General features: G+C 33.9%; 1 protein-coding gene across 1 annotated transcript in view; it reads left to right on the forward strand.

Moving 5' to 3' along the window:
- Positions 1-22,459, forward strand: part of EHBP1 (EH domain binding protein 1) — a 331,743-nt gene that overhangs the window by 138,399 nt on the left and 170,885 nt on the right. Inside the window, exons 8-9 of the mRNA XM_061210795.1 lie at positions 8,441-8,563; positions 12,952-13,192. Coding sequence (XP_061066778.1) covers positions 8,441-8,563; positions 12,952-13,192 — 364 coding nt within the window. The remainder of the gene's footprint in view (positions 1-8,440; positions 8,564-12,951; positions 13,193-22,459) is intronic.

Here is a 22,459-nt window from a genome sequence, read left to right on the forward strand (position 1 = left end):
ATTGCTGTGGACGCTATAAAGTAAAATAATTAAAAATGGCCACCTATTTTAGAGATCTGTGTGAAGGATGAGAATTTCTGGAATACTGCATCTGTTATCTAGGTTTTAAGGTTGGAAAATAGGGTAGAAGCAGAGAGGTGGGGCATTTCTAGTCCCTTGAGCTAAAAAGTTTGTAAGGTACAAGCTACCTCTTTCTTAAAGGAGCTTGAGACCCTAGGGTGAGAGACTGAAGAAAGCAAGAGTATCTCTTCCCAATGTTTAGAACTCAAATGTGTCAACTCAGAGAATAGTAGAAGTGGCAGAAGATAGAGGTTACAAATTCAGCCTACTTTCTATATCACTCTTAATCCCTAATGCTGCTTTGTTAGTACTAATGACAACTGAACATTCTCTGGCACCCCTTACAAGACTCTGGAAGAATTCTGTGGATACTGAGAGCCCATCTGACAGGGCCAGGATGGAAGTAAGAGCTCTGAAGGAGAAGTTAGAAGCTCTCCAATATTTATTTAGGGAAGGAGCCAGGAGATAATTAATATTTAAGTGCCAATATGCATTCTTTAAGGGTTTATCCTAGGAATGCAAAGTCAGTTTAATCATATTAACAGAATAAAGGAGAAAAACCGTGTAATCATCGTAATAGATGCAGAAAGGAGCATTTGAAGAAATTCAATACCGAGTTTCTCAGCAAAGTTTTAATGTAAAGGAATTTCTTCATTTTGATAAATAGCATCTATGGTGAGCTACAACTAACATCATATTTAATGATAAAACACTGAACACTTTTCCTCCAAAGATTGGGATCAAGGCAAGGATGTTTGGTGTCACCACTTTCATTCAATATTATACTTAGCAAGGGCACATGATACAAAATCAGTGTAGAAAATTTATATTTTTATATATGAACAACAAACATTTGGAAGATGAAATTAACAAAATTTCATTTACAATGGAGGCTAAAAGTAACAGACTACTTAGAAATAAATTTAACAAAAGATGTGGAAAAACCTCTACCCTGAAAACTATGTTACTGAAGGTAATTAAAGAAGGTCTTTAATAAATAGAGATTCTCTGTTCATAGATTAGAGAACTCAATATTGTAAAGATGTTACTTTTTCCCAAATCTATAGATTCAACTCAGTGCCATTCATAATCCTAGCAGGTTTTTTAAAAAAATAGAAATTGAAAAGCTGATTCTAAAATATAATTGGAAATGCAAAGGAACTGAATAGCCAAAATAATCTTGAAAAAGAACAGAATTGTTAATACTATCTGACATCAAGATTTACTGTAAAGCTATAATAATCAAGATAGTATGGTACTGACATAGGATAGACAGATCAGTGGAACAAAACAGAAAATCCTAAAATAGACCCAAACTTATCTGGTCAATTAATTTTTAGCAAAGGTGCAACATAATTCAGTAGAGAAAGGAAAATATTTTCAACAGATGATGCTGAAACACCTAGATGTCCATAAGGAAAAAAACCTCAATTCCTACACATACACAAACATTAATTCAAGGTAGATCATGGACCTAAATGTAAAAGCTAAAGCTATAAAACTTCTGAAAAATAAAAAAATATAATATATTTGTGACCTGAGAGTGGGCACAGGGTTCTTACAGTCTTACACAAGACACAGAAAGTAATAGCCATGAAAGAAAAATTTGATGAATTAGACTTGATCAAAATTTTAAACGCATGCTTATTGAAATAGACCATTAAGAAAATGTATGCGCAAGTTACAGACTAGAAGAAAATATTCATAAAGCATATATCTGACACAGGCCTGTATCCAGAATAGATTTTTTTTTAATGTCCTACAACTCAATAATAAAAAGACAACCCTATTTTTTTTTTTTTTTTTGTAATGGGCAAGGATTCAAACCTGTTGTTCACAAAGAAAGATACACCATTGGCCAGTAAGCATATGAAAATGTTCTCAGTGTCACTTGTCATCAGGGAAGAGCAAATTAAAATCATCATGAAACACAACTCCACACCCACCAGAGTGGTTAAAATTTAAAAGACTGGCAATAAATTCTAAATGTCAGTAAGGATGTGGACCAAATGGAGCTCTCATCCATTGTTCATGGAGAGTATAATGGTAAGATAACTTAGGAAGTTTTTTATAACACTAAATGTATACCTACCTTCTGACCCAGCAATTCCACTCCTTGATATTTATCCAAAAGAAATGAAAACATACATCCACAAAAAGACTAGTACAAAAATATTCATAATATTTTTATTCATAACAGCCCCAAACTGGAAACAGCTCAGGTGTATGTACATCAACAGGAGAATGGCTAAACTGTATTATATTTGTGAATGGAATACTATTCAGCAATAAAAATGAGCTATTGATGAATTAACAACATGGATATATATCAAAACCATTATACTGAATGAAAGAGGATTTACATAAAAGAGTATATACTGTATGATTCCATTTACGTGATGTTCTGGAAGAGGCAAAACTAATCCTATATTAAAAACGTTAGAATAGTTATAGCTGGTGGGTTTTGGGATTGACTGAAAAGAGGCATGACATTTTTTTATTGTGGGGGGAGTGTGATGCAGTGTTCTTCCTCTTGTGTCACCTGGGTGTATATATTTGTCAAAATTCATTGAATTGTACAGTTTAAGATTTGTGCCTTTCATATATGTGCATAAGTAAAATACTGGAAGGTTAACATAAAAGTTATAATAAATATGTTAGATTAGTAAGAAAATGAATGATTTCAACTTTCTGATTTATTGATCTACTGTGTGGTAGCTAGTCTTCAAAGATTGTCCTCCAATGAAACAAGCCTCCCAATATTCATGCCCTTTTATAGTCCCCTCCCTGTCTTCTGGGCTGGCCCTGTAAATCACTTTTAACCAGTAGAATGCAGTGGGGAAGTGACACTTTGTAACTTCTAAAGCTAAGTTATAAAATGCCTTGTAGCTTCTACCTGGGACTCTTCTAGTGCATTCTCTGGGGGATACCAGCTGCCGTGTAAAAAGTCCATCTACCCCAAGATTGCTATGCTGAGAGGAACCCCAAACTACCCATATGGACAGGCCACTTGAGAGAGAGAGAGAGAGAGAGAGAGAGAGATGCCTGGCCAGCTCCCAGTTGTTCCTGCCTCTCAGCTGAAACACCAAACATGTAAGTGAAGAAGCCATTTTGGACATCCAGCCCAGTTCAAGGTTTGGATGACTTTGTCTCAAGCCACCATCTAACTGCAGTGAACCACTCAGCTGAGTGCATCAACCCATAGAACTGTGAGAGATAATCATTTGTTTTTAGCCACCAAATTTTAGGTTGGTAGCTTAAACTATAACATTTCTAGAGATAAATGAAATATATTGTAGATAGATGCATATATATGCATAGATATGTAGACAGACATAAGATAAACACATAGATTAAAAATACACAATTGCTAAAATTTAAATATAAGCTATATGTCTTTCTGCCTTTATAAAAATTACAGCAAGTGTTATGACTTTCATTCAGCTCATTCATTCATTTACAATATGACCTGCTAAAGGGATTGAAAATCACATTATTAAACCTGTTAGTTATATCCATAAATCAAATATTTATGGGCTCAAGCCCGTGAGAAAAGTGACATCTTTGGGAACTTGATCTCTATTAAGAAGTTGCAGTGTTACTATCTTAGACCATCTTAAAATGAGATATACCTGTACTGAATCTTATTATACTTTGGAGAGAAGAATGAGGATGCTGCAAGATTTGCAGGTATGGTCTAGCTCTAGGCAGACCCTCCCACACCCTGCCCTTTTAACTCCACTACAGACTTTCTTAAAAGAAAAACCCACGTGCTCTTTGTGACACCACTTCCATCCCCCTGTTTTGGTTCAGTGTGATAATCTCTGGTGGTCAATTTCTATCTTCTTTTGCCTTCCTAATGTAAAGAAGAGTCTCAAATTACTTGACCCTGTGCTTCGATTGCCTGCCCCTAATTTAGTTTTCCTTCTTATTCTCACCAGTGTGAAGCAAGTCCAGATTGACACACTGTTATGATGACTAAATGCTACACTACAGGTTTATTGCTCAGTTTGAGTAGTGCTAGGGTAGAAATTATTTTGTGCTATTACATAGCATTATTAGCATTTTCCAAAGTGTAAATTTTTGGTGAAACAAGGCTTTAATAAGTAAGAAGTATTATATAAATATGTTGGGCCAGAGATTTTTTTTGGTCAGGGTGGTATATTACTGGGAAAGCATCCACTTAAAAAAATTCTGGGAATAAATTTGTGTTGTAAATCTTCTTTTAAATTTTTAATTTTTGTTTTTCTGATTATACATGTAAAACACATTGGCTGCAGGAAATTTGGAAGTAACAGAAAAGTACTTTTTTAAAAGGAGAAATACATAACAAAATTATGTATTTTAAGCTGTGCACCCACATATGCAAATGCCAATTGAATTATTTTCGTAAGTTTCACAGGCACCTGTAGCTTGGTATGGCCAAACTGAGTAGCCCCCACTGCAGTGGTAGAACTAATGTCCACACAGTCACCCAATACACAAACTTGGCATGTATCCTAGATTCCTCTCCCCATCCCCCATGTCAAATTAACCATCAAAGCTTTCTTCTTAATCTATTCTTTAATTAGCAAATATTTACTAAGTGCCTCCCTTCATGGAGCGGTAATGCTGAACTACTCATCTTTTTGCTTCCTATCCTGTTTTTTTCAAGTGCAGCTACCATGTTGCTCCTGGAATGATGTTTCTAAACTATACATTTGATCTTACAATGGATTCCCAGAGCTTTCAGAGTAAAGTTCACATTCTTTATTTTGGTCACTATAACCTTCATGATAGGACATTTGCCAACCTCATCTCATTCCATTCCCCATCCCTGGTATCTTAAACCCCAAACAACTTGCTGTTCCTCAAGTATATCATGTTCTCATTCGCCTCCCTTTCATCGTTGTGAAATGCCCTCCAGTTTCTCCTTTATTTTAATAGTAATAATGATGTCTATTTGCCTTATTTTCACTCAATAAATCCTCCTTGAATAAATCCAGGAGGGCTTCCTGACCTCAGACTGAGTTGTATGCCTCTCTTCTAGTTTCACATACCCTACGATACATATCTCAGTCATAACAAATATCATATTTATCATATACTGTATATTGCTTTACTTGTCTGTCCCCAAAAAGTATAATAGGTACTTGAGAAATGTTTCTTATATAGGTAAATGATATTTCTTTGGCGATTGCTTCTTTTTATGATTTGGATGGAGATTTATTTGCATACCAAATAAGAGGAGCATTACCTTTTCACTTTGTTAATATGAATGAAAGTTCTAGAAGCAGAAGCTCTAGGTGTTAAGTAAGGATTTATTTAAGCTGTAGATAAATAGGGAAAGCTAGGATAGGAAGGACAACTTGTCATCAGTGACAAGAATGGAAATAAGAAATTACTTTGGGTTAATTAATGAGGAAATGGTCATTAGTGGTTTTATTTGTTTATTTTTTTATCAGTGGTTTTAGGTATCACCAAAAGCATGGTGAGGGGAGGGAAATATTCTAAACATTCAGAAAAATTACAGTGTAAATAATTTAGTCGTGTAATTCAGTCATCTTGATAGTATTTAAATAAATGCCCACATTGTACCTAAAAGTTTATAATGGAACAATAATAATGTTTTGAAAGTAAGAACCAAGTTTAATATTTCTTCAGTATTCCCTCTATTGCTCATTATATAAGGTGCTTAAATAAATTATTTCTACTCTCATTGAGATTACATCTAAGAATATTAAATAACTAAAATGTGTAAAGAAAACTACAAATCTTTGAACATTATTTTAAAATATTTTAGCCTCTTAATTACACATCTGGGAATACAGTGCAAATAAATGATACTAATATACATGATAAAATGTGAATATTAATAATAATACCTCAGGATGTTTATGAGAATTAACTCATAACATATGCAGAGCCCTTTCCACTGCTTAATAAATGTTAACTGTTATTAATATTTCTTTTTTCATATTTTTGAAGTTAAAAATAAACCATCTGCAAATTTTAAAAAATACAAAACTAGTAATGAATTTAAAAAATCAGTCATGCATTGGTAATCACATAGCATAGATTCTCTCCATTATACTTCCCTGAAAATTACAAAGTTACAATGACTACTAGTCGGGGGTAAAAGATCTAATTTAAGAATAAACTCTGCCTACTGAGGAATTTGCTAGGTTAGTTTGAGTCAGAATGGGATTTAAACTATTGGCAGGATAAAATGGAAGAAGATACTTTATAAAGGTTGACTAACTCTTATTATTCACATTCAGATTAAGAGTTCCGTTGGTATTGTGTTTACTCTTTGTTTTCTATGATTTACTTTGACTATCTCAAGCATTTTTATTCATGCAAAATATATTTCTCATTCAGACAAGGGAAATGAATGTCAATTTTTCATATGTATTTGGCTCAAAGATCTATACAGCAATACACATTTCTGACCACCTAATATTCTAGTAGTCATTTATTGTCTGTTTCTGTATTAATTTCTATCTTTATCGATGGTAAATTCCATGAGGACAATACTATGTTTTTTTCATCCTTATGTTCCAAGCATGGTACTTGGCACAGGGTGATAACCGAGTATTTGTTCAACAACAAATGAATGGATGAAGGCAACCTTATTACAACTGTGTATTTTATTATTTGGTTCACATAAAATTTAGAATGTGTACTTAGACTTACAGTGTTAAAAAACAGCATTTTATGCTGAATTTACAACTATTGTCTATTTCTAACCATTTTCTTTATTTCCTGCTGAATGATCTGGATCTATTTGGTTTGTCCTAATGCCTAAGTTATTCCCAGGTTTTAAGCTTGGAAACAGCAAGGATTAACTAGAATACTCTAGTAGGTTCTTATTATTTTATTCCAAGCTAATTTTCACCCAGTGAATCGTAATTTCACATATTCGGAGTTGTCCACAATATGTATGACTCATTTTAAAAAATTCTCTTTATGCACAAAATGAATTTTTATTTTAAGATTTTTCTACCTGTTCCTATCTTTTTTATTCTGTCTCTAACTGGCTAAATTATAAGATATCCTAAAGCAAACACTCAAGAGTTCCCTTAAAAGAACAGATTCCCTAGAAAGCAGGAGTAGAAAATAGCTATTGCCTGCTTTTCTTATTTTGTGCTGATTTTTAAAATTCTAGAATATGAACAAGTGCTTATTATGTTCATGATTCATGTAGATATATTCTTAAAACTTATAGTTTAAATTTAGAATATTACAAAACAAATAGCACATATTTTCTATTGTATCAGATGATATTTCTTATTCTGTTTTTAATGCATGCATTTAAAGCCCTATTTTACAAATGCAGAATGTGAAAGCCAATGTCAACTTCTCAGGTTATTATCTTTGTTTTGTGTTAACATAGTTGTTATGGTGCTAATATAAATTTTAATTTTTAAAATGTTTTCTATTTTAAAATATGAGTACAGAATAACTTTCAGTTAAATATATCTGTTATAGTTCATCAAAAATAACATCCTCTGAATGTATTCTCTTGATTAACCAAACATCCCCTCTCTTTGTCTTTTTGAGTAACAGCATGCTTCTGTGGCTCTTTAATTAAATGACCTTACCTTACATTTGTCTCGACTGGCTTCTGTTTACAGAAATTGTAAACCAATTGAATGCTCTGAGCAGCTTAGATGAAGATCAAGATGACTGCATAAAGCAAGCAAATATGCCTTCAGCTAAATCAGCCAGTTCCTCTGAAGGTCTAAGAGCTTTCTTCCTCTCTTTCTGCTTCTGATTGCTTGTATTTACTGTGACCTGCTACCTCTTGACTTCTGTCTGTACTTAGCTGTCAGTTTTGTCTTTGTGCTTTTCCTTTAATAAATTTTAATAAATTTTCTTTGGTAATTTGTAGTGCACCAACAGGCAACAACATAACAGAACTTATCATCTTTAGCAAAGCCTGTATCAGGATCCTTGATAGGTGATTTTAAAACATCTTATAATAACTGGTCGTATAACATGACAGTATTTCTTTAGTTAGCTTATATATTATAACAACATTGTTTTAGAAGTATTTGCTTATATTAAATCAATTTGAATTATTCATATTTAGGAGTGAAGGATGTTTTTTTCTCAAAATCTATGTTAGTACTTTTTTATTGGATCAAATTAGATTGAGCTAAAAGTTTCTCTAGTTCATTATCTGATATTTTCCAATTCATGTGTTTGTTTTCTTTTATTTGAATATGTTGGTATGCTACAAAATACTTGAATGGCATTCTGTCATTGGTAAAATGCTATATCTTATTATTTGCAGGTATGATTAGTATGAATTTTTACAATTTGAGATATTTCATGAATGAATGATAATTATGCTTAACTGTAACCACAGTGAACTGACACGTATGTTTATTTTCAGAGCTTATCAACAAACTTAGCTTTTTGGATGAAGCAGAAAAGGACTTGGCCACTGTGAATTTAAATCCATTTGGTGATCCTGATGTAGCAGAATTAAATCCATTTGGAGATCCTGACTCAGAAGGTAGCAACTTTTTTTCTTTACTTTTAAAGTCTTTGTATATTGTCAAGTTCTCTTTAACTGTAAGGGCAGGAAGAGATTTTGTTCTTAAAGACTTGGAAATTTTGTTTATAATGACAATATTATTTATTCAATACCAATTGCAGTTGATCAGCAATTCTGGGTAGCTTCCATTGAATTGTTTTTAAAGAAAAAGGGAAGCCTTACATAGACATTTACTTGGGGCTTATTTTTTAATTCTTTGTTAGTTTGGACAAATAGTAAAGCTCTAATGTTAGAGATAACAGTATTTTATCTAGCTGGCATGCAGTAAAGTCTCACTAGTTTGGCCTACCAAGCAAGGTCAGGTTGTGGGACATACCCATATTAGGGTGGTGGAGGTAGCCTTTTCTCTCTATACAGCTTCTCGGCCCTCACACCTCAGTGTGATGAGCCCCTCCACTCCCAACTCCCTGTCTCTGGCTGAGAATTACTCTTAGTAACGAAAGTAAATTGTGCATGTGAATGTCACAGAACAGAAAGAAGATTGAGGACCACTCCTGTCATATATACAACATGTAAGAAATAAAACCATGTAATTTTTTCGAGTCATTTTTCTTATCAAGTAGTTTCAAACTATTAAAGCTTAGAAAAGAGCTGTTGAAGAAGACCTTTGTTTAATTAAACTCTGTTTGCTCAAAGTAAATGCAAGAATGATTAACCCCTGTTTACATCTTTTAGACTGCTCTTATGAAATCTTCATGAGCTTTAAAGAATTTTGCTACTGCCTGTCATGGGGAAAAGTGAGGTTTCAACATAAGGATTCACTCTATTTGTGCAATGTCATTTCATAATCCACTTCTTCTTCTCCTTCCATTACTTTCTCCCTTCTTACCAAATTCTAAATTAGTAAGTTTAGATTAATGAGATTTTATTTTGTTTGTGACCTATTTTTTCTTTTTAAATTATTTTATTTATTTATTTATTTTTGGCTGCATTGGGTCTTCGTTGCTGTGCATGGGCTTTCTCTAGTTGCAGCGAGCAGGGGTTACTCTTCGTTGCGGTGCGTGGGCTTCTCATTTCCGTGGCTTCTCTTGTTGCGGAGCATGGGCTGTAGGCGCGCGGGCTCAGTAGTTGTGGTGCACAGGCTCAGTAGTTGTGGCGCATGGGCTTAGTTGCTCTGCGGCATGTGGGATCTTCCTGGACCAGGGGTCGAACCCATGTCCCCTGCATTGGCAGGCAGATTCTTAACCACTGCTCCACCAGGGAAGCCCTATGACCTATTTTATTTTAACGTATTTTAAATCTTAACGGTTACAGTACATTTTAGAAGTAATCTGGTTCAGCTGCCTCTTTTCATAGATTAAGGAGCTGAGGCCCAGAGGAATTAAGTGATTTGAAGAAGAACTTTAGGTAAATGGAGGTGGAGTTGGAGCTAAGATGGCTAATCAAGTGTCTTCTTTTGACCACAAAGCTTCTCAATTGCATACTAAATACATCTGAGTACACTGAGTTAAAAAAAATTACCAAAATATTTTGAGATATGAGTATTTGAGCTTTTCATTTCAAAATCAAATAAGTAATTTTTAAAAATATATGTGTGTCTTTTCTGAGGTGTAGAAAGGAGTAGCAGATAACATGTATATTGTATTTCTATTTTAGAGAGGTTAAGCGAGGTTAGCCAACCTGATTCAGAAACTTTAATCATGCCTATAGAGCTAAGAAAAAACTTGACAACCAGTATTCTGTTTAAATATATACTTCTTGGAGACTTTAGAATAAGTATTTTCTGTTAGAAGAACACTCATTTTTCTAGAAATAATTTATTAATTTTTATTGATTAAAAACATGCATCCTCAAGTAACAAAAGTAGTTAAGAAAGAAAAAAATGTGTTACAGTTGTTTAGATGGTTTTTGTTTTTGTTTTTGTTTGCTTTTACAATTTCAGTTCTCCTCTTAGTTAGATTCATGACTTTCTGTGCTTCAGTGACCCGTTTAGAAAGTTACTAAATGTATGTTAGCTTTTATATGAAATAGTCTCATCTTAAACTCTCCTTTCTTGCTATTCTGTCATCTTCAAATCTTGCTCTATAGTTTGAATACTTTCTTGCTTTTGGTTTTGTAACTGATGAACTTGCTTGGATCAATTTTTGTAATCCTCTACCTGAAAGTAAAAATAAAAATCTTATTTCCATTGACAGGTTTTATCAATTTCTTAAGCATTTGAGACTTGGTATTTGTTAATAAAAAAAACTGAATAGGTAAAAACTCTGTAGTCTCTTCTCCTACAGAGAAAAGATAATGCTTCATTTAGATTATTATAAAGATTATAGTGGTGTTTGAGTGTTATCCTGGTCTGACAAAAGATACAGTTACTGAGTCTCTTCTCTAGCATAGGCTGTATTTAAATTCATTTCAGTGTTGATTTATTATGATTTTATGAATTCTCTTCCATGCTTTATAATTGCTTCACCATGGTGTACAGAAATTCAATTCAGAGTTTTTTTGTTTTATTTATTTTTTCAATATAAAGACAAAATAAGTTTTCTGGGCTAATGTCTAAAGTATAAGTAAAAGTAGTTTGACTCTAAAATATAAAAATCATAAACATATGTCAATCAAGAGATTTTTCTAATAATTGGATTAAATTGTTTGAAATGTCAGTTATAAAATAGTTATTTTTCTTGAAGATTTTAAAACTGATTTTCTGCCTTCTTCTCCTAGAGTATTTTGTTAGAGTTGCTTGGCATAATTAAAATTACTTTTGAACTGTTCTGTGATTATCAGCTTTTTGAAACTTTTTTCCAATTTGGTTAAATATTTATATTAGTAAAATACAAATTTTAAACAGTTTTATTATACATTCCAGTTTTTTGTTGGTTTTTTTTTTTTTTTTTTGCCTCTCCACGTGGCTTAGGGATCTTAGTTTCCTGACCAGGGATTGAACCCGGGCCCACAGCAGTGAAAGCACAGAGTCCTAACCACTGGACCACCATGGAACTCTGCCTCATTTTTGTTTTAAAATATTAATAAACATAAAAAGTAAAAGAAAAAGCCTGGTACTAAGCACTCCATAAGTATTGTTGGAGGACATGACACTGTTGTAGTGCTTTTTGTGCTGTAAAGTCAGAGTTTTATTTTTAAGAGTACCTTTGTTTTCAAATTGAAATTTGAAATAGTAAAATTTAGAATTTAGTGGAACACATCTATCTGCTTCTCAGTATGATTTTAATGTGGCTCTTGCAACTTCAGAATTCTTGTTATTCCTTTACGTTATTAAATGAGGTATTGATTGGATATGAATTATGTTGAAAAGCCCATTAAAAGCTCTAAAGATTTAAGGACTTGTAGTGTACAGAAACCTGCTCTTTGAAGACTTTACAAAAACAAATTCAGTGATATATGGTGTATTTTTTATATATCCAGAATGAATTTTCAGATTCCTGAGTGGTCTCTGCTTGTGTAACTACCAAAGACTATTCCAAAATTTAATCAATTTTATGTTCTTTTAAAAACAGAAATTTATATATCAGTTTGAGATGGCAAGCTACTATAGTGAAATAAATTAAGCAATAATAGAATATTGTACCTCTAAGAAGGTTAAAATTTCCAAAATTGGTATACCATAATGCCAACATTAATAGAGATTCCAAGGGCATTAACAATTCAAAGATGCTATTTTGAAGAGCAGTATTCCTGGAGTAGACAAAGATCTTAGATATCACATCTTCTGGACTTAGCCCCTCTAAAACATTTTTTTTTTTTTTGACAATTTTATGTTTTTTTGTTTTTAAACATCTTTATTGGAGTATAATTGCTTTACAATGGTGTGTTAGTTTCTGCTTTATAACAAAGTGAATCAGCTATACATATACATATATCCCCATATCTCCTCCCTCTTGCGTCTCCCTCCCACCCTCCCTATCCCACCCCTCTAGGTGGTCACAAAGCACCAAGCTGATCTTCCTGTGCTGTGCGGCTGCTTCCCACTAGCTATCTGTTTTACATTTGGTAGTATATATAAGTCAATGCCACTCTCTCACTTCATCCCAGCTTACCCTTCCCCCTCCCTGTGTCCTCAAGTCCATTCTCTGTGTCAGCATCTTTATTTCTGTCCTGTCCCTAGGTTCTTCAGAATCTTTTTTTTTTTTTTTTAAGATTCCATATATATGTGTTAGCATATAGTATTTGTTTTTCTCTTTCTGACTTACTTCACTCTGTATGACAGACTCTAGGTCCATCCACCTCACTACAAATAACTCAATTTCATAAAACATATTATTGATCTGCACTCTTTCAACCCCATCGAGTTTATTAATTCAAGATTGAGTATTTTTGAAAACACTAAATATATAAGAAAATATCAGATAGTATTAATTTGATTTAATTCATCTTTTGCTATTGTTTTATAGAACAAATCACTGAAACAGTTTCACCTAAAAAACCAGAAGAATCCTTTTATAATAACAGCTATAATCCCTTTAAAGAGGTACAGACTCCACAGTATTTGAACCCATTTGATGAGCCAGAAACCTTTGTAACTATAAAGGATTCTCCTCCCCAGTCTACAAAAAGAAAAAATATAAGACCGGTGGACATGAGCAAGTATCTCTATGCTGATAGTTCTAAAGCTGAAGAAGAGGAGTTGGATGAGTAAGTACACTTCATTTTGCTATCATCATATTTTAACTAAAGAGATCTTTCTGTAATATACCTTTAGATGGGTAAAAAGAGGTCTGTCCCTATGTTAATATATAGTTTACAAGTTAGTATCTATCTCATCCCCCATCCAGATTTTTACAATCTTGACCCTCATTCTCCCACCCTCTTCCATATGATTATGTGTGCACCCTAAACTAACAAATGAAGGAAGCACGTTCCTGGAATCTCTGGTTAGAATTCCAGTTGTGTCTTCCCACAGCAACCATGTTATAAATGGTACTTAGGTGTTTTTAATCGATTACTGAAGGCATTACACTTCAGTTATGTTATGGGTCTACTGTGGGAACCAAATAATCATTTATGATATTGATTTGATGAGAAGATTTATTCAAATGCCAAACAATGAGATCATGACATTTATAAATTAGGAATTATCTGCATTTGAGTCATTATTCTTACCCAAATGAGAGGTTTATTGACCACAAGCTTAGTATATTAATAGTCATTGTGATTAGGGCTTCTGTTTTACTCAAATCTAGGTTGGGGATAGGAGGAAGATATGTTCACATTGTATTCTGGAGTTGCACATTGCAACCCATGTAGCCACAGACTGTGGCCCTAAGTATGTTTAAAAAGCAACAGTAAAACTTCCAGCCATGCTGGAGTAGCATAGACTAGATATAGCTTCTGTCTTACACAACTAAAAAACTGAATAAAATGTATGAAACAACAGTTTTCAGACATTGGACACAAATAGCACAGGATCCCTGAGAGAACAGAAATGAAGAATGTGAGCCCTACATTTGTCCAAGCTTTATTTATGGGAGAGAATTTCCAACCGCAATTCAGGGAGAGAGTACCCAAACACCCTAGAATCTCCCTGCATTGAGGAGGCAGAGTTTGGACTTTGGAGGTACTGAGGTGGCTAGAACTTGTGGACAGAGTCTCAGAGAGGAACAGGCTACTCATAAAGAGTTTCAGAGATCTGTAGAAAGTTCCTCTTGAGTCTTTAGCTGAGTACTGATCAGAGTACGCGTATGAGGAAGTTATTGAGGACAAACAATTAGAACAATCCCTGGAGTTCACCCAGGATTAAGAATAGTTTGGGTTTCCACCAGCCAGAGAGGAAAGACTTCCTAACACATGGGACATCAAGTTGAATCCTTGAAGGGTATTGTCCCAGTAGTGGGGAAACAGCCCTAGACTAAAGGCTGTTCTGGGCCTTCCCAGCAAAGATTAAAAGCAGAGCTCAAAAGAATCAAAATGATTCCATGTAACTGCATCCCACACAAAGCCCCAAAATATTAAAAGGAATACCAAAAAATCAAGCATCCAAAACATAAAATTCACAATGTCTGACAGCCAATCCGAAATTTATCAGGCATGTAAAGAAGCAGGAAGATCTGACTAATAATGAGGAGGAAATTCATTCCTTAGATAGGGATGCAGAAATGGTACAGATGATGGAATTAATAGACAAGTGTGGTAATTTAACTATTATATAAATATACTCCAGATATTTTAAGAAGGTGGAAGAAAGCATAAGCATGCAAGACAAAAAATAAGTCCAAATTCAGTTTATAAAGATGAAATATACAAAATCTGATGAAAAATACACTGGATGGGATTAACGTTAGATACTGCAGAAGGAAGTATTAGTGAACCTAAAGACTTTGCAATAGAAACTCCAGATTAAAACATAAAGTGGGGGCTTCCCTGATGGTGCAGTGGTTGGGAATCTGCCTGCCAATGCAGGGGACACAGGTTTGAGCACTGGTCTGGAAAGATCCCACGTGCCTCGGCACAACTCAGCCCATGTGCCACAGCTACTGAGCCTGTGCTCTAGAGCCCTCAAGCCACAACTACTGAGCCCACGCACCTAGAGCCCGTGCTCTCAACAGGAGAAGCCACCGCAATGAGAAGCCCACGCACCACAACAAAGGATAGCCCCCGCTCGCCGCAACTAAAAAAAAGCCTGTGTGCAGCAACGAGGACCCAACGCAGCCAAAAATAAAATAAATAAATAAATAAATTTATTTTAAAAAAAAAGAAACATAAAGGGGAAAAAAATGAACAGAGGATCAGTGGGACAACTTAAAGCAGTCTAACGTAAGTGTAACTGGAATTCCAAAAGGAGAGGAAAGAAGATGAGGGAACAGAAAAAATATTTGAGGAAATAATGGCTAAAAGTTTTAGAAATTAACAAAATATATAAACCTACAGGTCTAAGAAGCTGAATGAACCCCAAAATGAACCACAAGAATGATGAAGAAAACTACTGCCAGGCTTCTCAACAAAAACAATTCAAGTCAGAAGATAGTGGGGTGATATATAAGTACTGAAAGAAAAAAACCTGCCAACACAAATTTTTATTTCCAGCCAAAAAAAAAAAAAAAGTCTAAGTAATGGACATTTCCAGACATGCACAAACTGAGATAATTCATCATTATCAGACTTGCTTTGCAAAAAATATTACAAAGAAGTCCTTCAGGCAGGAGAAAAATGACACTACTTGGAAATTTGGATCTGCACAAAGGAATGAAGAGCACAGGAAATGGCAAATAAATAGTATATATAAAATACATGTCTTTTTTTAAAAAAATCTCTTTAAAAGATAATTTACTTTAAAGTTTAAATAATATATTCTGGGTTTGGGAACAGGGGTAGAAGTAAAACATATGACAGTAGTCATACAAAGGCTGAGCATGGGGAAATTGAAAAATACTACTTTAAGCTTCTTATACATGTTATTTGAAGATATACAATATTATCTTTTTTTCACAGATGACAATTGTTTATGTAGAAAATCATAAGGAATCTCTAAAAAGTCTACTAGAACTAAAAAGTAAATTTAGCAAGGTTACAGAATACAAGATCAGTATACAAATTCAGATGTATTTCTCAATGGTAGCAATTAACTATCAGAAATAGAAAATTCTAAAATACCATATACAAAAGCATCCAAAAAACAAACAAACCGAAACGCAAGGATAAATTTGAACAAAGATGTACAATGCAATACCTGTATGCTGAAAACAGCAAAAGGTTGTTGAAAGAAAACAATGGAAAGAAATACTATGGCCATGGATTCAAATTGATCTGTAGATTCAGTGCTATCCCAATCAAAATTTTGGAGTATCTTTTTGGTAATAATTGATAAAGCTAATTCTAAAATGTATATAGAAATACAATGGACCTAGAATAGCCAAAACCATTTTGAAAAAGAACAAAGTTGGAGGACTTAACGCTATCCAGTTTCAAGACTCATTAACCAAGACATCATGGTATTGGCTTAAAGTAAACATATAGTTAAATGAAAGAGAATATGAAAGTCTAGAAGTAGATCCACACATATATTGCCAATTGATTTTTGACAAAAGTAGCACAGGAAGTCAGGCAAGGATAGTCTTTACAACAAATGGTGCCAGAACAACTAAAGGTCTATATCCCCCCACCCCTCCAGAAAAGAAGAACTACAGTCCTTACCTCATAACACATGCAAAATTTAGCTAAAAATAGATCATACACCTAAAAGTGAAAACTAAAACACTGGAACTTTTAGAAGGAAGCATAGGAGAAAAATCTTAATGAACTTGGGTTAGGCAAAAATTTCTTGAACAGAATGCAAAAAACACAGAGTCAAAGGAAAAAAATTATAATTTGGACTTCTTCAAAATTAAACCTTTTTCTCTTTAAAAGACACTTATGAAAATGAAAAGGCATGCCACAGTTTGGCTAAAATTCTTTGCAAAACACCTATCTGGCAAGACTTCTATCAAGAATATGTGAAGAACTCTTAATAATGACAAACTATCTTTTTTAAAGAGGGAAAAGATTTGAACAGACATTTCACAAAAGAAGATATAAGAATGGCCAATGTGTACACAAAAAGGTGCCCAACAACTTAGTCATCAAGGAAATGCAAATTAAAACCATATAAGATATCACTACACACCAACTTGAATTGCTAAAATTTAAAAGACTTACTACACCAAATACTGTCAGGGACATGGAGCCACTGGTACTCTCAGAACTCTCAAAGTTCTAAATGGTGAACTATTTTAGAAAACAATTTGGCAGTTTCTTAAAAAGTTAAACATATACCTGTCGACCTAGCCGTTCTAATTCTAGGTATTTACCCAAGAGAAATCAAAGCATATGTCCACAAAAAGATTTGTGCATGAATATTTTAACAGCTTTATTTATCATAATAGCAAGATACGGGAATAACCCCAGTGTCCATCAATAGGAAAATAAATAAGCAAATTGTGGTATATACATACAGTGGAATACTACTCAGTAATAAAGAACAAACTATGGATACATATAACTGCATGGATCGATCTAAAAATTATTATGCTGAGTGAAAGAAGCCAGACCAAAAAAGAGCATATACTGTATGCTATCCTTTATCTAAAACTCTAGAAAATACAATCTGTATCGAGAGAAGGCAGATGCATAGTCGCCTGAGATTGGAGGTGGAGGGAGATACGGATTAAAAGGGATACAAGGAAACTTTTGGAGAACTGGAAATGTTTGTAGTCTTGATCGTGCTGATGGTTTCACGCTTGTATACATATGTAGAAAACTCATCAAGTTATACTTTTAAAATATGTGCCATTTACTGTATTATATGTACATAAAGCTGTTAAAAAAAAAAAACCACAGCAATGTTTAACTTTATTGACAGAAATACTGTGTCACATGAGTGATTCCTAGCCTGGAATTCTTGGGCTTTTTAGGTCTGTTTGTTGAAAATAATTGATGTGGAACAGGGGAGATCTACAGAATATTTAACATTTTTTAAAAGCTAAATAATAATTATATATTTACTTGCAGTGAGGCTATATGGGCCTTTGCTTTCCTTGGAAATACTGAATTTTATCATATTAACATTATTTAGATCTTGGGGAAAATAGTTATTTCTTTCAAAATGCAGTGTAGTAGGAAAATCTTTCAAAATATGGAATGTATGGGTTGAGAGGGGAATAATAAAAAGGCTCCTTTGATGTATGAAAGTTGGAAGCAGTTGCTTTGTGTGAAGGGAGAAATGTCCTCCCTCTCCTGTGCATTGGTCAACTCCCATTTTGAGCAGTATTTTAGTTCTAGGTACTGCACTTTACAAGGGGGATTGATGATTCAGAGCGTTGACAGAGTAGAGCAACAGAGTCATTAAAATGTCCAGAAACCACATCAAATGAGCAGTGATTGAGGGCATAGGTACTATTTGACTTAGAAAAGAGATGGTTTAAGGGAACTATAATAACCAAGTTCAAATATTTGAAAGACTTGTTTGAAAGAATGAGGTAGTTGATTTGTTTTCTGCTGCTCTGGAACTGCATTTTTCAACCTTTCCTCATTTTACAACACATGGCTAATTACTCTCACATGTGCTACATGCTTCCATGGGCATGGCTAGGTTTTGATAAAACCTAAAAACGTTCTAACCTCCTATAAGTATGGGAATTACATCATAATAATCATCTGATTCCAAACCCAGGTTGAGATCTCAATACTAATTAATAACTATACAGGGGTTGAAAAAGTTTGCTCTCTTCTTGCTAAAGTTGTTATATTTGTTTTCATTTTTTTTTTGAATTTTTGAATTTTATTTATTTTTTTATACGGCAGGTTCTTATTAGTCATCCATTTTATACACATCAGTGTATACATGTCAATCCCAATCGCCCAATTCATCACACCACCACCCCCACCCCCCCGCCACTTTCCCCGCTTGGAGTCCGTACGTCTGTTCTCTACATCTGTGTCTCAGTTTCTGCCCTGCAAACCGGTTCATCTGTACCATTTTTCTAGGTTCCACATATATGCGTTAATATACGATATTTGTTTTTCTCTTTCTGACTTCACTCTGTATGACAGTCTCTAGATCCATCCACGTATATTTGTTTTCTTTGAAATAGCTAATGTGTGATCAAAATAAAATTTCTCATGGGTGGTGTAGGTGCTGAGTAATAGCCACACACCTAGAGTATTTGAATGTAAATGCAAACTTTAAATACAAGCATTCAGTCATTCCAAGATGCATGAATATTACACAACATACACACACCCTCCTCTCTCCTATTAACAAATTAAAGAGACATCCAATGTTTGCTTAAACTTTTAAAATGCCTTAATAAAAACTAAAATCAGAATGACTAGGTGTTTCCTTTTGGCCATTCTTTTTTCCACATGAAAGTCATAGCCTTTACAAAGTTTCCCATGAATAAAGAGCATTCTAAACTGCTCAATCATCTGAGGTTACCAGAGGTAGTCTATAAACACTCAGCTTTTTTGAAGGAACACATCCATAAATTCTAAAGATTGCTCATCAGCTAATGTCCAGAAAGAACTCTGTGTTAATTACTTACTTGGTATTTCTCATCTTTTTCTCCAGAAGTTTGTAGGTCCAACTTAAGTAGCAGAAATCTTCCAGAATTTGTTCTTACTTCAGTAATAAACTTATGACCTTTCATCAAGTGAAAAGCCTATATGACTCATCTTCCATTACCAAACTCTTCCTGGATCCTCTGACATAAAACTCTCACAAATAAATAGTGCTGTGTTCTTTGATGTTCTAAAACAACCTTCAGAAGCTCAGCATTATCCATCAGCTCTGAGGAGAAAGTATACACCCTTCAGGGCTTTTAGCACGTGTCCTTTACACTTAGCAAATGTATGGCTTGCTCAGCTTTCTCGTGTTTGGGGGTTAGTTCAGCCATTCTGGTTATGTAGCAAAAATGAAAACTAATAGGGCAGTAATATTTTTCAAAACATTTATGAAGTGACTTTTGAGGTCCAGCAAGAAATCATTTCTAGTATGGTTGTGTGTCAGTTTCTCAAGGGAAATTGTCATTGAAGTTTATTCAGGGAAGCTACACACTCATTTTAATACATTTGAATTGTTTTTTTCAGAGAAAAATAAGTTTTCAAATTGAGAGGAAAAGACTACAGATTTTGTTCCACCCTTGCTTCACTATGTTTGCTAGTACTGTTTCTAATCAACTTTAGTTTTTCTTTCTATAATTCTTTTTCTTGGATTAATTATATTTTTAAACAAAGAATAATGTCATTTAAAGTTATTCTGTCCTGTTTTCCATTTAACATAACTGATGAGTTTTTAGTTCACAGTGAGTTAATGATATAACTAATCTATTACTCAAGTGTACAGTATAAGAATAAAAATAATCCTTGTTTATTCAGAGTGATGTAAGAAGCCTTGAAACAGATTATTCAGATCATAGATGATAACAGAATGTGGAAATTATGCTAATTCCTTAAATAATTTTTTCTTACTGTTTAAGTATTTTTTTAATGTATTTATCAGAAATTATATAATTCTTGTCATTACAGAGAAGGGAGTACTGTTCATAATCACACATATGTACTATTCCTATTTACTCTTTTTAAAATAGCACTTTTTAAATTGAGATATACGTCACATGACATAAAATGCCACACTGTAAAGTGTACACTTCAGTGGTTTTTAGTTTGTTCACTGTGTTGTGCAACCATTATCACTCTCTAATTTCAGAACATTTTTGTCACCCCAAAAAGAAATCCCATATATATTAGCAGTTAGTTCCAATTAATCTTTTTCTCCATCTCCTGAAAACTACTAATTTACCTTCTGTCTATATGGATTTGACTATTTTGTATATTTCATATACATGGAAGTATATCCGGTTCACTCTTAGAGAGTAGGAAATTAAGTTTTAGTTAGAAATCTCTGATCTAGATGGAGGATCATTTAAAGCCCTTGTAAGTAGAGGCTTCTTGTCCTTATTATGATTTAGTACCTAACCAGTGGTGCCTAGAACACTGTTGTCTCACAGGTGGCTTGCAGGCCTGCAGAGATACTGATTCCCCTAGTACTCTTGGCTGTCAGGCATGGTCTGGGGCAGCTGGAGTCCTTGGTACCTTCAATTTCCAGCAGCTTCCTGTGTTCACTCTAGCATAGCATACAAATTTCATTTTTACTACATGTCATACTGTAAAATGGATTGAGAAACACAGCTCTGATTGTTTTAAGAAAATGTCCATTTTGTTATGTTTCTAGTATTATGAGCCTCAGGAACCAACTTTGGAAATTAGTTTATCTGAGCTTTTCTACTTGCATTTACCTTCAGTATACAAAGAATACCAATATTCAAGTGGTTAGAGGGAGGCAGGGAGACATGAAGAAAAAGGACGGTATCTAGATATCTTTGTTATACATGCTAGATAAGTTTTATAAAAGTTTCATGCAACTTAGTACTGTAAATTCAATTATATAAAGCGCACTGAAAAAATTGCCTGTATAAGGAATTCTGTCATTTTTTTCTCTGTTAAGCACAGATCCTTTTGTAAGATAAATATCTATCCTCTAACACTTCTAAGTTTTTTTTTAAAAACTAACCATACTTATATGACAAATTAATAATGAATATTGTAGCAGCTACCGTCTTACAAACTACTGTGGAAATTTGTTATAGAGAGGTGTAACCAGGAATAATTTTTTAAAATATCACCCAAATAGTTCACATGATTCAATTAATTCAGTTAGATTGTAGTGGGTTTGTTCAGTCCTGAAACATTTAACATCAGTTAGCAAATAGTAAGTTTTGAGGGGGAGAGGGGAGATGTTTTTCTTTTCTAAGTTTTAGAGTTAAAAAAACTTTTTTAGCCCATTTCTTTATTTTTACCTCCCTTTGAACTACTCTTAGAGTTTGAAAAATAACTCTGCAAGGCCTGAGCAGAGGTGAGAGAGATTCTGAGGCTATATCCCCAGCTCAATGGGAAGGAGTCACAAGACACTAACTGTTGAAATGAGTACAGAGTGAGAGTGACATCACAAGTATGGTATATTTGGTCTAGATACACTTGGTCCCCTGAGTCTTGTGAGAGCTGACTGACTTTAGGCAGAGATGTAGATACTTCGTTATTGGTTCTAAATGAATCTGGTACTGTTACAGTTAAAAGAACATGCATAACTGAACACAGAAGGCTATCACCAGTACAGACTTTATATAACTAAGTGGAGTTCCCTTGGTATAATTATTATGTTTGGGTGATCTGGTTCTTAGCTTTGCAGACTCAGAAATTCTCTTGTTACTGTGCATAAAGATATTGAATTCTAGGGAACAGACTGGTGTTGGGGAAAAAAATGCAACAAACAAATAATAGCCAGAATAAAAGTTTATTACTGTGTAACAGGAAGAATAATCATCATAAACACCAGATACTTGTGTTTACAAATAAGTAACTAGAAAAATATCT

This window comes from Eubalaena glacialis, chromosome 14, assembly GCF_028564815.1.
Source record: "Eubalaena glacialis isolate mEubGla1 chromosome 14, mEubGla1.1.hap2.+ XY, whole genome shotgun sequence".
Classification (NCBI taxonomy): domain Eukaryota; kingdom Metazoa; phylum Chordata; class Mammalia; order Artiodactyla; family Balaenidae; genus Eubalaena; species Eubalaena glacialis.